At 37.8% G+C, this 15,057-nt stretch overlaps 4 protein-coding genes across 4 annotated transcripts; 2 read left to right on the top strand and 2 right to left on the bottom strand.

Annotated features, from left to right (window-relative positions):
* Window positions 1-4,924: 4,924 nt before the first annotated feature.
* On the bottom strand, window positions 4,925-6,258 carry LOC108966838 (uncharacterized protein C9orf78). Its single transcript, XM_018929933.1, has 4 exons — window positions 6,013-6,258; window positions 5,840-5,954; window positions 5,283-5,781; window positions 4,925-5,196 (listed from the first exon to the last, which is right to left on the bottom strand). Exons 1-4 carry the CDS (start codon window positions 6,168-6,170, stop codon window positions 5,015-5,017), a joined length of 954 nt encoding a protein of 317 aa, XP_018785478.1. The 5' UTR covers window positions 6,171-6,258; the 3' UTR covers window positions 4,925-5,014.
* A 93-nt stretch (window positions 6,259-6,351) lies between these two features.
* LOC108966839 (39S ribosomal protein L12, mitochondrial) lies at window positions 6,352-7,172 on the top strand. The gene is made up of 2 exons (XM_018929934.1): window positions 6,352-6,432; window positions 6,494-7,172. The coding sequence occupies exon 2, from the start codon at window positions 6,504-6,506 to the stop codon at window positions 7,053-7,055; it is 552 nt and encodes a 183-aa protein (XP_018785479.1). The 5' UTR covers window positions 6,352-6,432; window positions 6,494-6,503; the 3' UTR covers window positions 7,056-7,172.
* An 815-nt stretch (window positions 7,173-7,987) lies between these two features.
* LOC108966879 lies at window positions 7,988-10,533 on the top strand. The gene is made up of 4 exons (XM_018930014.1): window positions 7,988-8,337; window positions 9,259-9,417; window positions 9,480-9,567; window positions 9,649-10,533. The coding sequence occupies exons 1-4, from the start codon at window positions 8,154-8,156 to the stop codon at window positions 10,430-10,432; spliced, it is 1,215 nt and encodes a 404-aa protein (XP_018785559.1). The 5' UTR covers window positions 7,988-8,153; the 3' UTR covers window positions 10,433-10,533.
* On the bottom strand, window positions 10,517-14,203 carry LOC108966878 (valine--tRNA ligase). Its single transcript, XM_018930013.1, has 8 exons — window positions 14,179-14,203; window positions 13,884-14,108; window positions 13,385-13,824; window positions 12,055-13,320; window positions 11,549-11,998; window positions 11,020-11,476; window positions 10,773-10,951; window positions 10,517-10,719 (listed from the first exon to the last, which is right to left on the bottom strand). Exons 2-8 carry the CDS (start codon window positions 13,987-13,989, stop codon window positions 10,669-10,671), a joined length of 2,949 nt encoding a protein of 982 aa, XP_018785558.1. The 5' UTR covers window positions 13,990-14,108; window positions 14,179-14,203; the 3' UTR covers window positions 10,517-10,668.
* Window positions 14,204-15,057: the final 854 nt, after the last annotated feature.

The following is a 15,057-nucleotide window of genomic DNA, read 5'->3' as shown; positions in this document are numbered from 1 at the left end:
CGAGTCATCAAAAATGTGTGTGGTTTAGTGTTCCCATGATGGAAAACGAAGTTGATCAGTTCTGGCCACTTTTTTATTGCTTGCTTCAATCTCATTTGTTGTTGACAGTAAAATGTAGAATTAATCGTTCGATCACGCTGGAACAGCTCGCAGTATATGATTCCTTTCCAATCCCACCAAAYACTCAGCATAACCTTTCGAGCTTTTGTTGAGCTTCGCCACGATTGGACCATGATATTATTCGCAAATTATTGCCGTATTTGATCCACTTTTCGTCTCCTGTTGCCGGTAACATACTTTTGATAAAAAACGTGATTGGTTCATATTAGACCAAGTATTTGCTTTCACTTCTCATTAGTTCTTGTTCTCGAAACTATAAAACATCTTTTGGCTTMTACCTATTTAAATTAAAGAGTACCTGGATTTGAATTTGAATTTTTAAAAATGATCTCCATGATTTCTTTGTCATGGTTTTGCAGAATCCGTCGTAACGGAATACTTTGAGTGTTARAACATTGAGGGTTTTCTCTGCATGGAAATGAAAATGTCAAATTAGGGACTATGTTCCAATAGAAAATAGAACCAGCAATCACTAGAAACTATAGAACGATAGTATTTTCTGGAATCCATAAATAAGAAAATGGTGTCCTTCTCCACCTGGTCTTTCCAACGGAGTGGAGGTCTTCCCCTGCTTCCCCTCAGCGGTTATTGCGTCGAATACTTTCAGGGCTGGAGTATTTTCGTCCATACGTACGACATGACCTAGGCAGAGTAGCCGCTGTTGTTGTTGTTGTTGTTGATGAATGATAAAAATCCGGATCCGTTCCGGTTTTCGTAGACCCGACTGTCGTGGGAACGGAGCAGCAGCCGCTGTCTTTTAATTCGCTGAACTATGTTAATGTCATCTTACAATTCCATCGTTCCATTGAATGTGATATTCGCCATGGAGAACGCGCAAAGGACCATAAATCTTTCGCAGAACGTGTACTTGCCACATATTCCATCTCTACACAGCCAATGAATTTTTATGAGAAGCTTTTTCAAGTTCTAAAAAATTTAGTAGCCTTTATGATGCCTGTCGAGTGACGAGTGCTTATTAGAAGAAACTGTTTGACATTTGTTGAAAGTGTAATCGATGTCAGGTCCTGTATAGTAATAGCATTCATCTACAGTTAGACTTACACTCGAAAATATTGTTCGGTTTTCAAACAAAATTATAACAGCAAAATTTCAAAAAATTTCATTTTCCAGGTGCAATTTGTTTTCGGTGCGGCATGGTCTACACAAGCCATCGCCAGAGGTTGCGACTTTCCTGCATGGATTAATTACATAACCATCCTCTACATGGCCACCTTACTTTTCTTGTTTAGCCAATTTTATGTGAAAACATATCAAACAAAAAGAAATAAACATAATTAAATATCTAACGCATCACTTGTTCTCAATTTCCTTCAATACATCCCGCACCTAACGCACTTCTGTACACACCAACACCCTTACAGGTTCAACATAAGAACATCGACACCCAAAAGTGTGAACGTGTTTTATTGCCATTGAGATGCCCAACGAGAGCGCAGCACAATGCCCAGCGTCGAAAGTGTTTGGCAGCAATGTAAGGAGCCAAGGAAGCCAGAATTGAAGGCGTTGAAAAATAATGGTGATGACGTTGGCGCAAATGAAGTTACAACAATGATTGCAGCTTAACAAAAATCTAATTAGCTGCGCTTTGACCTTCGTTGGCGCACGAAGCACTACAACGCCACTCATACAACTACATAAATACGTACATTTATATTTATGTAGACACGTTAGACTACGATTCTTGTAGTTTGTGGCTCCCTGCTCGCCCAATTTTAGCAAGCTAAGTAAGAAGAATTATAAGAAAATCAAATCAGCACAAATCAGCAGAAATTCATACGCCACGTGCAGAGTCTGCCAGCAACAAGAGGTTGCAGGGCGCAGCARAGAAATGGGTAGTCGACTGTCTAGCCGCATGCATCTACAGACGCTCCTTTGATTTTCTCAAAAACACAATTTATTTTAATATCTTCACGCTTATAATGTTCATCTGCTTAGCAAGAAGATTGGATGTTGGTACATCTGTACGTATGTACTTTGTGCCTATAGAAAGTGAGAAAATTTTCAAAACCGTTAATCTTCAGAGTCTTCATATTAAACTATTTCAAAACTTGAATTGACACTTGAATTGAGGTATCAATGAATAACTTTGGTTGCCATAGGATGAACATTGAATTAAACATTGGCAAAAGAAGTGTAACAAGAAGTTCTGCTTTCTCCGGACTGGATAAGGAAGCGAAGCAGATGGGTCTGGTAAATTATAATAAAAATTAAAATCAACTAAGAAGAATGTTATTGCTCCGACTCTTCAATTTGAACGACATAACTTTCCCTAGGCCCACCTGGCGGACAAGCGCACCCAGACGTGGCTTTTGGTGGAATCATTCGCTGACGTCTTGGCGCTGGTGACCTTGTACCTGCTGTTGGTGCGCTATCTGCCGCAATGGATGCAAAGGTGGCACAAACACAAACTAGCAAAACTAGCAAAAGAGCGCAGCTCAATACAACAACACTTTAATCACTTTAATCATTTTCGCAGACGCAAACCCCTTCAGCTCAGGCCACTGCTTCTGCTCTACAACTTTCTCTTGGCTCTGCTGAATGCGCACATTTTCAAGGAGCTGCTCATCAATGGCGCGCACTTGAAATACAACTTCTGGTGTCAACCGTGAGTTTTGCTTTCTCCAGACTAAATAAGGAAGCGAAGCAGTTGGGTCTGGTAGTGAACAAGGGCAAGACTTAATATCGCCTGTCATCAAACAAACAGTCGTCGCACTCGCKACTTGACTCCCAAGTTACTGTTCAAAGTCATAACTTTGAAGTCGTATATAATTTCGTCTATTTTGTAATCAGCATTAACAGCAAAAACTATTTCAGCCAATCCAACGCTGAATAACTACTTCGGACTGAGTAAGGAATTAAGAAGTAAAATTATCTCCTGACAAACAAAGACCAAACTCTATAAATCACTCATAATTCCCATCCTGGTATATGGCGTAGCGGCATGGACGCTGACAACATCTGATGAGTCGACGTTACGAGTTTTCGAGAGAAAGGTTCTGCGGAAGATTTATGGTCCTTTGCGCATTGGCCACGGCGAATATCGCATTCGATGGAACGATGAGCTGCATGAGATATACGACGACATTGACATAGTTCAGCGAATTAAAAGACAGTGACTACACTGGCTAGGTCATGTTGTCGGAATGACCGAAAACACTCCAACTCTGAAAGTATTCGACGCAGTACTCGTCGCGGAAAGCAGAGGAAGAGAAAGGCCTCCACTCCATTGAAAAGCCCAGCTGAAGAAAGACCTGGCTTCGGTTGGAATCTCCAATTGGCGCCACCTTGCAAAAAGAAGAAACGACTGGCGCACTGTTGTTAACTCGACTATGCCTATCTAATCTACGGAATTGGACGCGATCGATTTATATTCGCGCAAGAGGTTTCGACTCAGATGTTAAATTTAACCCTGGGTTATAAAGGTTTTATAGCGCTGTAGCAATCACAATACYAAATTAATTGTATCGACAGACGCAGTTTGAGAATTGCTTATTCTATTTTCGAAAAATTACAGTCGGGTCTAAGTAGCCGAAACCAGCTTTTTATCCGGTCTACGATACTAGAATTGACTAGGATTTTATCTGGTCAAGGACAGTTATTTCAGCGGTCTAACCCTCTTTCGACCAGTAAGTAATAAATAATCTGGTACATGCTTAATTGCACAAACAGAGTATAGTCAGACAAAAAAAAATTTTTCACTTTCATTCATCAGTTCACTAACAGTTAGTCTAATTCAGTTCAGCAAGCATAAATTCCTGGCCCTTTACTTAATAAYTTTATTGTAGTGACCGATACGTGCAAATATTTAGGAATTCTTTGCCCGCTAAAAAGTAACTGGAGGAAGCATCACGACCTCAATTTCATAATGTAAGATGTTTAAGCTCCAGGATCCTTTTCCAACCATAAATTAAAAATGTWATTTATTGGCAGCAAATTAGATGCATAAACAGACAAAAAGGCCCAGTAATACTAAATGGTGTGGGAAAGTGTATGTGTGTATGTATGCGTGGCAATTCGAATTTGAAATTCCAGCAAACCTTCGTTAATTAGTTGCCAAACTGTTACGAAATGTTGATGAGATGAGCAGCGCAATGATGTCCGTCGCGCCTCCTGCCATTTGCACCAAACATTAAGGTTGATTTTTATTTTAGTACTTTCGTTGTTGTTATTTTATTTGTATTTACATTAGTTGCTGTTTATTGGCTTTGGCGAGCKTCACATTTGAGTCACGTACTTAATTCGATTTGTGGCACGAATTGGTAATGCTTGAATAACTTATTAAGCCGCATCGTTTGAACACAATGAACTGGGTAAATGTACTGCTAGTGGTGGAGGTGGACCGCGAGTGTGGTTGTGTATGTGACAACGAACGTTGCGATACATACCATATTTAAGTATAAAGCAAATTATATTGCCCAGCCGTTGGAGTGTTTTGATGGACCGATGATTTGTCGTTAACATTAAATCATACGCGTGACCATTTATATGTATGTRCATGCAAAGTGTTGAGGTAAATAGATAGATTACATATTTATATAGATGTAGAATGGATTAAAAAATGAAATTATTTCAACAGAGAAAGGAAGTGAAATGCTTTAACATCGAACTTAAATTTTAGCTGGTGTTCAAAGTTCATTATACTTCAATTCAGAATAATTAGATACTGTCAATTTAATACATTAGTTAGAACATTTCAAGTATTTTCAAAAAAAGATCTACATCTAAAATCTACGTAGACCCATTATTGAAACCGAAATATTAAATTAGTATGAATGTATACGCATTTTAAAATGCTTTGCTCCATTTATTAGTTCAGGAGTATATCTTGTTTAAAATTTTTACTATAATTAATGCTATTATAAAATGATCTTATCTAATAACGACGAAATTGTTTCTTAAATTTATCATAATGGTAATCATCTGTGGCACGCTTGACGCCATTTACTACGCCGCCTTGAGAATGTGATTGATGTTGTTGTTGATGTTGTTGTTGTTGTGTATTTTGAGCTGTGTAATCACGTTTGCGACGTTTTTGTTCGCTATCTTCTATGTTAACTGCAAAATATATATTCATTTAATTATGAATTAAATCAATAAAATCAGTATGATATATAATTATATATATATATATATATACTTACATCTATTATGTTGCATAAAGTTTACAGCCATATTCGTTGGCACAAACTGTGACGGACCATCTTTTTTATTCTTTTGATCCTGAAGTAGTTTTTGTTTGGCCTCCTCAGTCGCTTCAATATTTTTAATTTTCGCTTCAATGCCTAAATCGACTTCGGGTATACCGTTTAACATTTGATTGGACAACATTTCCTCGGAACGATTGGAGGAGGAATGACGCAAGTGATCGGGTAATGCGAGCAAGGCTGCTTCTTCCGGCGTTAAATACTTATTTGGATCCCCTTCTTCGTTTTCAGCATTTGTTTTGGCTAAACCTTTTCTTTTTTGCAATTCCTGTTCAATATATTTCATCATTTCTTCATCTTCATCACGTTTATTTGTTTCTGCTGAAAATTGTGTTCCAATGCCTACGTCATAGGCATCTTCTGGTTCTTTCAGTTTTCCAGACTTCAGCGCCTGCATATTCACCAATCCACCGGTTTTTACATTAAATGGATCTTTCTGCGATATTAATAAATAACTGTTATTAAACAACCTATTTACGAAACCAAAACCTTACTATGGTGATTTCTTCCTCGGGTGCCAATTTCTTGCCCAATGCCAACCCAATGACACTCACCCCATGGGGACGTTGGCGCAACTTTTGACGTTCCTTAATTTCTTCCAAAACAGCGCTGAAATTGAATCATTTAATAGTTTCGGGTTGAAATAAACAATTCTCGACATGCATACATATCTTCTTCAGGTTTATCATCCTCATCAGAATTCGAGGGCTTCCTTTGTCGTAGATTCTTCCGTGGTTTCTTTTTAAAAAATAATTTCCCACTCTCTCCTTCAACATTWGACTTTTCGTCGATATTTTCCAACTTTACCTCTACCTCTTCAGACATGTCTTATACTATATGTTAATATAATTTTATTAATAAAAAATCTATATTTCAACGATATGTATGCTTTACTAATTTTGTTCACTTAATTCGACAGTAATTTATGTTGACAAATTTACCTTTTGTTTTGTTACCTCATTCGTTCAGATATTCCATTCACAATTGAACAAACATCTATTGTGAACAATTGGTACGAAAACACGGGCTTTGACAGCTAAAACACCGACGATCATATAACAGGCACGTTGTGATAACAAAAATTTTTGTGAGTTCTAAATGTGATTTAATTAATAAAACACATTATTAAATTTGTTTACGTATTTCAGAATTGGCAATATGAACTTCACACGCGTCGCTTTGCGTCAATTCACCAGACACAGCAGCCGTGTACGCATGTACTCGGCCGAAGCAGCACCTGCTGCGGCTGGTGCCCCTGAAAAATTGGTACCCCCGCCTCCAGAGGGTGCTGCCAAGCCACCAAATCCAAAATTGGACAGCCTTGTCAACAGTATTGCGGCACTCAACTTACTTGAAGTTTCTGAGCTTAGTGCGTTGCTTAAAAAGAAATTAAATTTACCTGAAACATCATTCGTGCCACAATTTGCTGCCGGCCCAGCACGTCCAGCTTCTACCGAAGAAGAAGAGGAAGCAGCCGCTCCAAAGAAGGTACAGACCGCATTCAAAGTGAAATTACTGAAATTCGATGAGAAACAAAAAGTTGCGCTAATCAAGGAGGTAAAGAATCTCTTGGAGGGTATGAATTTGGTGCAAGCTAAGAAATTCGTTGAAAGTGCGCCAACTATTGTTAAAGAAGATTTACCCAAAGATGAAGCAGAAAAACTCAAGGAAGCTTTAAGCAAAGCTGGCGCTGTCGTTGAAATTGAATAGATTTGATGCATTACCGGAGTTTTAAATGTGCAGTTAAAGGAGCTGTATTACATGTAGCGCCCGTTATTCTTAAATACAAACATAGTTTTACACACATTTATTTGTGCCTACAAACAATGGCTTATTGTTTTATTTTCAACTTTAATTACCAAAAATATAATAAATATTAATGTACACACTTGCTGTAATACATTTACATTTATACATTTATAGTAAGTAAAAATTAAGAAGTCATAATGCTGCCACCATTTATATGACTTTGTTCGAAATTAAAAATCAAACTTGAGAGGAAAGGATTCTTTCAACTTTCAAGAACAATCAAACCAACCATGGGACGTGTGACTAACGGTCCATATTTCCTTCATTTAAGTTTATTTTTGAGAAACGTAGAAATGGCACCATAACGGATATTTACTTTCACGGTATTTAAGAATAAATGTCATAATCAACTTGTCATACCTCTCTGATAAAGCAAGTGAATTTAAAACCGTTACGCAAATAACAGTTTAGCATAGCTTACATTGTAGCTAACACGATTCCAGGCATAACCGAAAAGATAAATACATCAAATTACTTTTTAGTGTACAAGGTAACAACAAAATAAGTGAAAATTTCATCACGATTGTGTTAAAAGCAGAATATCAACAAACATTCGTGTTGAACTACATATATTAATATTCTGACCGATCAATCGCGGTCAATTGCTACCATCAACCAACCAATGAAGTAACAGAACTTCCCATAGGTTTACTCATGCACACACGCAAACACTACMGAGCGTGATCAATTGTAATTAGCATCTTTGCGACAGCAGCAGAAGTTTGGATGCCATTACTCAGAGCACGGGCAAATTCTTGCAGACAYATCATATCTGCTTCACCAATGCTGGAGTAGACATTTACTTTCGAGCATTCTTGCAGAACACACGTTCGGTTTAGCTGTTTGCTCGGGTTTATTAGTGATTTTGTGGCCATAAGTACACAAAGAATATTCAATTGACAAAAATATTAACAATTAGAGAACTGTGTAAAATATACATATATCAGAACGAAGTGATAAAACGAATATTCATACAAAATTGAAGTATATTTTGCAAAAATGACGTTCGTCTCTGTAATCGCCGGAGTGATAACGCTGGGCATTATCGGTTATGTTATGTGTAAGGATATTAATGAGTATCCCAGAGAATTATCATTTCAAAATTCATTAGAGACACCTATTGACACATTGATGTCCACCAATGAAATACTTCAAAATCATTCACATTCGAGATCTCCCAGATGTGAGTATGTGTACGCGAGTGTTAACCAATACCATTCGATTCTAAAGCCAACTCACGCATATAAAATACATACACAAATTCATTTGCATAGATTTACAATTCACTTTATTATATAATTTACAAACGCTGCATTCATCATCCTCATCCAGTGTACCATTAATCTAAATGCATATATGTACATATACATACCTACATCTACTCTACAAGTTTTCGTATAAATTTAAAAAAAAAACTCTTCCAAACACTGTTGTCGGTTGAACATTATCTCCTTTATGGTCATTACTCCATTTCCGTTGTGACAGACATAAGTACATATGGTGCATATGTATGTGTAAATTATGCGCAATTCATCCAGAAGTGCTAACTACATACCATAAGTGTGACCTAATTTTACTTTTTTTTTGGTCAGTATGTATTTATAACAATTATTATCCCACGAATTGACAATTAATTAAACAAACAAATGTGTACATACCCTCTTAAGCGTAAAAAGATAGCGGTTTTAAACAGTGCATTAGTTTTTAGAATATAAAAGTAAAATGTTCCCGATCGCATACTATTAGATACCAGAGCTCATGCATACATCAATATTATTATGAGATCAGGAAACAGTTTCTGTGAGTTTTTTGGTAATTTTTGCAAGTAACAATTTATTGCATACTTTAAGGAATTTTTAATTAGATGTTGATAAAAACCCGTTAGCCCATGTAAATATATACATACATACTCATCATAACATAGTTAATGGTAGTTTATAAACAATTGCGACTGTGGTTTAAAATTTGTTGAAACAAAATTACTACATTATTATTAGGAGATCAACAGAAGAGTTTGTATTTACAGACTTAAGTCAAGTTTTTAAATATAACAGTTTAATCCGATTTCATTACACCTGTTCCCTTAAAAACCTTTCCCAATCAGGGTTTCCCTTCTACACAATTGGACGTTTTCCCAATGATGTCTGCGTGGGCGCCAATCAGCTGGCTGGCACATGTGTGGTGCGTGGCGAATGCAGTGATAACGGTGGTGTGGCGGCTGGCACTTGCAGCACCATTACAACACAAGCAGTGTGTTGCATATGTTAGTATGAAGTCATAAAAGCCAAATTAAAAATAATTGCCAAACTCAATTACAATCTGTAGATCAACTGGGTTGCGGCTCTTCAACAAGTTACAACAATACGTATTTTTACAACTCCGGCTACCCAGGCACTTATGCCGGTGGCGGACGGTAAGCCTGCTTACGCTTTGAAACTCAAATATATACATATATTGAATATTAATAAACTTTTCTTCATGCACTCTTATACAGTTGCACAATTGTTGTCTCGAAATGCGATAGTAATATCTGTCAACTGCGCATTGACTTCCTATCGCTGTCGATTGCGCCGCCGAACGGTGATGGTTTTTGTGTAACCGACACCCTTACTATAACGGGTGGATCGAGGGTGCCCACAATCTGTGGTGAGAATAATGGCCAGCATGTATATGTGGACTTCAATGGCGACTCGCCGATCACTATTTCCGTCGCCACATCTGATAGCTACACGTTCAATCGCCAATGGCAATTTCAAATCGCACAACTCGCCTGCGCATCTGCCACGCAAGCGCCATCGGGCTGTCTGCAATACTACATGGATTCTAGTGGAACAGTGTCGAGCTTCAACTACGACTCAGCTGCTAACTCGCTTGCAAATTCAATTGGTGTGGCAGGCACGCGGCAAATCGCCAATCAGCAGTATGGCATTTGTGTGCGCATGGGTGCAGGCATTTGTTCAATTACGTGGAGTCAAGTGAGCTCCGATGCATATTCGTTTACATTAACCAATGATGTGGGCGTTATTGATCCATCGCTGCTCGCCACATTAACGGTACAAAGTCAAAACTGTACAACTGATTTCATTATCATACCGAACCCGACGCAAAACGGGGCGGCATTGCCTAGCGATCGTTTCTGTGGACTTGGTTTGGTGAGTACAACCAGCGCGACGAAACCTTTTGTGCTTTACTCGGTGACGGACGGAAATGAGGATTTGGATATGTCGAATCGAGGCTTTCATTTGTTGTACTCTCAAAATTCGTGCCCTGTAGTTTAGCGCCACTGAAGGCAACTTACTAAACTTAGGGCTTACATTAAAATTAGTTAGGAATATCTACGAGAATAAATGTGTGATTTATAGTTCAGTGTTTTATCAATCGTTTTGTTTTTTACATTTATTTAATACATAGTTCTGTACAATTCCGATTTTTAAAGCTCCGTACATAGTAAGGCAACAACAAAAAGTTTAACTTAACAAAGCCTTATACATTTTCCTAACTTTTTTAACATATTTTAACTGGTCAAATTTCGAATATTTTTTATTTCTAATTCTAATTGTTGAATCTGAAAAAAAGAAGTTTTAATAGACATTCAAAGAAAAATGCTGACACATATACCTTTTGGTTGTGTCGCTTTTGCACTTGCTCACTAGCCGAGCGCAGAAAGCCTTCGTCATTGATTCTCATACGGTAGCGCTCCAGTTCTGCTTGCAGGCGATCCAGTTTTTTTTGGTTCAGTTCATGACTGGGTTTAACTACTTTTCTCGTTTGCTCATAAACTGTATTTACTTGCAAACCTAAAAGCAACACAATTAATGAAATAAGTATTTGCGGCGGAGGATTTTTTTTATTAAAAATTAATTACCGAAAGAGCAGTGATGTCCCGCAGTTGAGAAGAACTGAAACGACAGCCTGCGTAACTTCAGTTCATTCGGCGTTAAAAGTTCCACAAATACCTCTGTGGTTAGTGTCAGGGCGCTTATTGGCTTCAAATGCAATTCAAGCTCAGCAAGAGCCTTTGGATCAGAGACGAATATAAACAGGCATGGTTCATGCTTTTTCGATATTTTATTTTGGCTCTTCAGCTGCCGCACGGCGTGACAGATTGTCAATATCACCTCAATTTCCCCCTCCACATCAGCATTAAAGTACCTACCCAAGTGCAGATGTATGCCACGTGGCAAATATTTCAGCAACTCCTCGACGATGAATGGCGTAAACACGGACATTGCTTGAAGRCCCCAGCTTAGACAAGTCGCCAATGTAGCACAACTAATGTAACCATTTGCCGTACCTTCATTAATTGCTGGTTTTGTGGTTTCCTGCAAATCAAAAGTGTTATTATAACGGAAATGCTTTTAAAATCACTCCAACAATTTGAAATGCATACGCACCAGATAAACGTCGCACAGGTTATTATAAAAGAATTGTTTAAGCGCTGCTGTGGCCAAGTGGAAGTCGTGTTTCTCGATACTTTGACTAACTGTTGTTAAAGTATCTGCCAAACGACTGAGTATCCAGCGGTCCCATTTGCTTAGTGGGCAATTTCCCATAGTTTCGATACCCGTAAGAGATAAATTCAGCTTTTCAGCCGCACCAATGGTGTATCTAGTTGCCTGCCAGATTTTATTCAGAAATAGTTTATTGGTGTAACACTCGGCCACGTCGAAGTTGACAAAATGATTTTTTATATTGTGACTGCATAGAGTGAAACGAAGTGCATCTGTGCCGCATTGTTGTATGCCTTGCGGGAACATTTTTTGCAACCCTCTAAGGGATTTTTTCAATTCATCTTGACTTAGTATGCCCGCATCATAAGAGGCCTGTATCTCTTTTTGTAGSTCCTATAATAAAAATTAAATAGTATAATAAATACATAAAACCTTTTAATGGCAGTTACCTCTAAACTGGCGCCTTGTATAACTTGGTTTGGCGTTATTACATTACCAAGACTTTTCGACATTTTTCGACCATGTGCATCGCACACAATACCATTTAAGAGTACTCTCTTAAATGGCGCCTCACCTGTTAGCTTTACGCCCATCATTACCATACGAGCCACCCAAAAGAATAGAATATCATGTCCTGTTGCCATTAAGTCCATTGGATAGCGACTTTTATACTCCGACGAGGGCCAATTGGATACAGAGAAGGGCAGCAGTGATGAGGAAAACCATGTATCCAACACATCCGGATCTCGTTCCACACTCCGAAGTTCTGCATTTAATTTCGTTTTAGCAAGTTTTGTRGCTTCTTCTGTGTTTAGTGCAGCTACCCAGCAGGTGTTGCTCTCAATGTCTGTAGCSAAGTAGGCGGGAATTTGATGTCCCCACCACAATTGACGAGAAATACACCAGTCTCGACATGATTCAAGCCATCGATACCAATCGATCTCGAAGTTTTCAGGTTGAATTTTCATTCGACCACTTCGCACTTCGGAGATGGCAGCCTCCGCCAAGGGTTTACAATGCAAAAACCACTGCGGTCGCAACATGTACTCTACCACATCTTTTGAACGCGAGCAGATGGGTAATACCATGGCATGTGGTTTGGCAGCCCCCAGCAGCTGAAGGTTTGAGAGTTCATCCAAAATGCGTTCGCGTGCTACAAATCTAGGCAAACCCTTAAATACTTCAAATTTATCTGTAATAGTCCCTTGTTCTGTGAATACTTGTATGGGTTCCAGAAGATGTAGTTTGGCTATTTCATAATCATTACGATCGTGGGCGGGAGTGATTTTGACGGCACCAGTGCCAAAGTTCTGGTCTACTTTGACATCGAAAACCAGAGGAATCTGTTCGTTACGAAAAGGATGGTCGAGAAAAACTTGCTCTTGATTGCGATATTTTTCATATCTTGGATCTTGTGGGTGTACAGCCACTGCAACATCGCCCAGCACAGTTTCTGGCCTCGTTGTCGAAACTGTTATTTCATCATTTGAATTGCATACACGATATTTAATATCGTACAATCTTCCAAATTCCACACTGGCTTTATGACCTGGCACAGYTAGTGTAGTGGGTCCACTTAGCTCTAATAAGTCTACCTCGATGTCGGAGATAGCAGACTCTAGCGCACAAGACCAATTGACTAACGATTTGTGTCGTTGAATGAGACCATCATCGAACAGACGAATGAATGCTGTATTGACAGCTCGTGATTGTTTCTGCCAACGGAAATAATACACTTTTTAAAATTTCTTCTTACAATTGGAAATTAAAAATATATACCTCATCCATGGTAAAGTATTCACTATCCCATTCGAGCGTACATCCTAGTTTACGCAGATCTTCTATGATCCTGTCACCTTTTTTTCGTTTCCATTTCCATACCTCTAACAAAAATGGTGTGCGCCCGAGTTGGTGTCGTGTAATKCCACGTTCTTTAAACAAATTTTTTTCCACAATCACTTGTGTAGCAATGCCCGCATGATCCGTGCCCGGGATCCATTCTACTTCATACCCCAATTGCCGTTGCTGACGGCATATAACATCTTGTAAAGTCGCATTCAAAGCATGTCCTAAGTGCAGATTTCCTGTTACATTCGGTGGAGGAAGGAGCATCCGATATGGACCGTGTTTACTACCACAATGTTTTTGTGTTTTTTGAAACACATATTTGTCTTGCTCCACAGATGCTGGGTTATATCCTGTGGCTAATGGCGGAAGCGCTAAAACAAATCATTACTTTTAAAATTTAAATTGTCTATGAAAACTAATATGACAGTACCTGCAAATGTGTGTTTCTGATAAAATGAAAACTTATCTTCATATCTGCTGTTCAAAAAATGCAATCCTTTATTTGTAACACGTGAAATTTTTAGTTTTGATTGCATTTTACATTTAAAAATGTATAATGTGAAAAAATAAAAGTCTTCAATTACAAAAGTCTAAAAGCAGCTGATAAATAGGGTGATGCACACTCCTCTAAATCGTTGTAAATGTAACATGAGATCTACATATAGGATAGGTCACTAACTTTTTTAAGATATTTATTAAATTAGAAATTATATACAAGACAATACCAAAATCGTGTAGCAAAATCCATTAAATAGTTATTATAGTAATGACTGATCGTCAAATATAAAAGAAAATTAATTCACAATAAATAGCACAATTGGCGAAATCATTGCATAACTCCCGTGTAAAAGTGGCAACACAATTTTGGGTAAATGTCAAAAGTACAGAAACAAAGGGAAAATACTGAAGAGGTAAAGAATTAAGCAAAAGTGTACAATACGAGATCATAACATAACTTGCTGCTCCAATTATAATTGTGTTTTCAGAAGAAAAAAATTGAGCATCCTAGGATTTATTGAAGATATTTTCTAATAAAAGTTTGACAACCATTGTGCGCAGTAAATTTTCCAACAAACACTGGAAGAAACTATAAATAATTATACATTCAGAATTTCGTGGTAAGTGGTCACATGCAGGGAAATTATTTGATTTACTTTACGTTTTTCTAGTTGTGTCAGAAACTTATTAATGAAATTAACATAAAATTGAGAAATTTGCAAAACGGGCGTTCAATTTTTCATAACTATAAACATAACTTAAGTTGCTGTGAAGAAAATGTGTTCCGAGAAAACCAGTAATCGAATCTCGAATTAGGTCACTATGTCAAGCTGGTGGCGTAAGTCGCGGTGATTGTTGTTTTTGCTAACGTTCTTCTTTGCCTTGTTTCGCCTACCATCTACGTAGAAGTTATTGTTGTCTTCTTGGTAAAATGTGTAAAAGTTGCGTTGATAGTTCTGTATTTGGATTCCAGGATATGTATAAGATAATAGCTATGCTAACAAACTGAATATTCATATCGAATGTTACATAAAGAATAATTGCATTTATATTTTTGAAATTGCTAATATAATTAATGTGTAGAAGAGAAATTGATTGCTGGTAAA

The sequence above is a fragment of the Bactrocera latifrons genome, unplaced genomic scaffold (genome assembly GCF_001853355.1).
Source record: "Bactrocera latifrons isolate USDA-ARS-PBARC rearing strain unplaced genomic scaffold, ASM185335v1 scaffold_170, whole genome shotgun sequence".
NCBI lineage: Eukaryota > Metazoa > Arthropoda > Insecta > Diptera > Tephritidae > Bactrocera > Bactrocera latifrons.
This window is presented reverse-complemented; position numbering and strand designations above follow the sequence as displayed.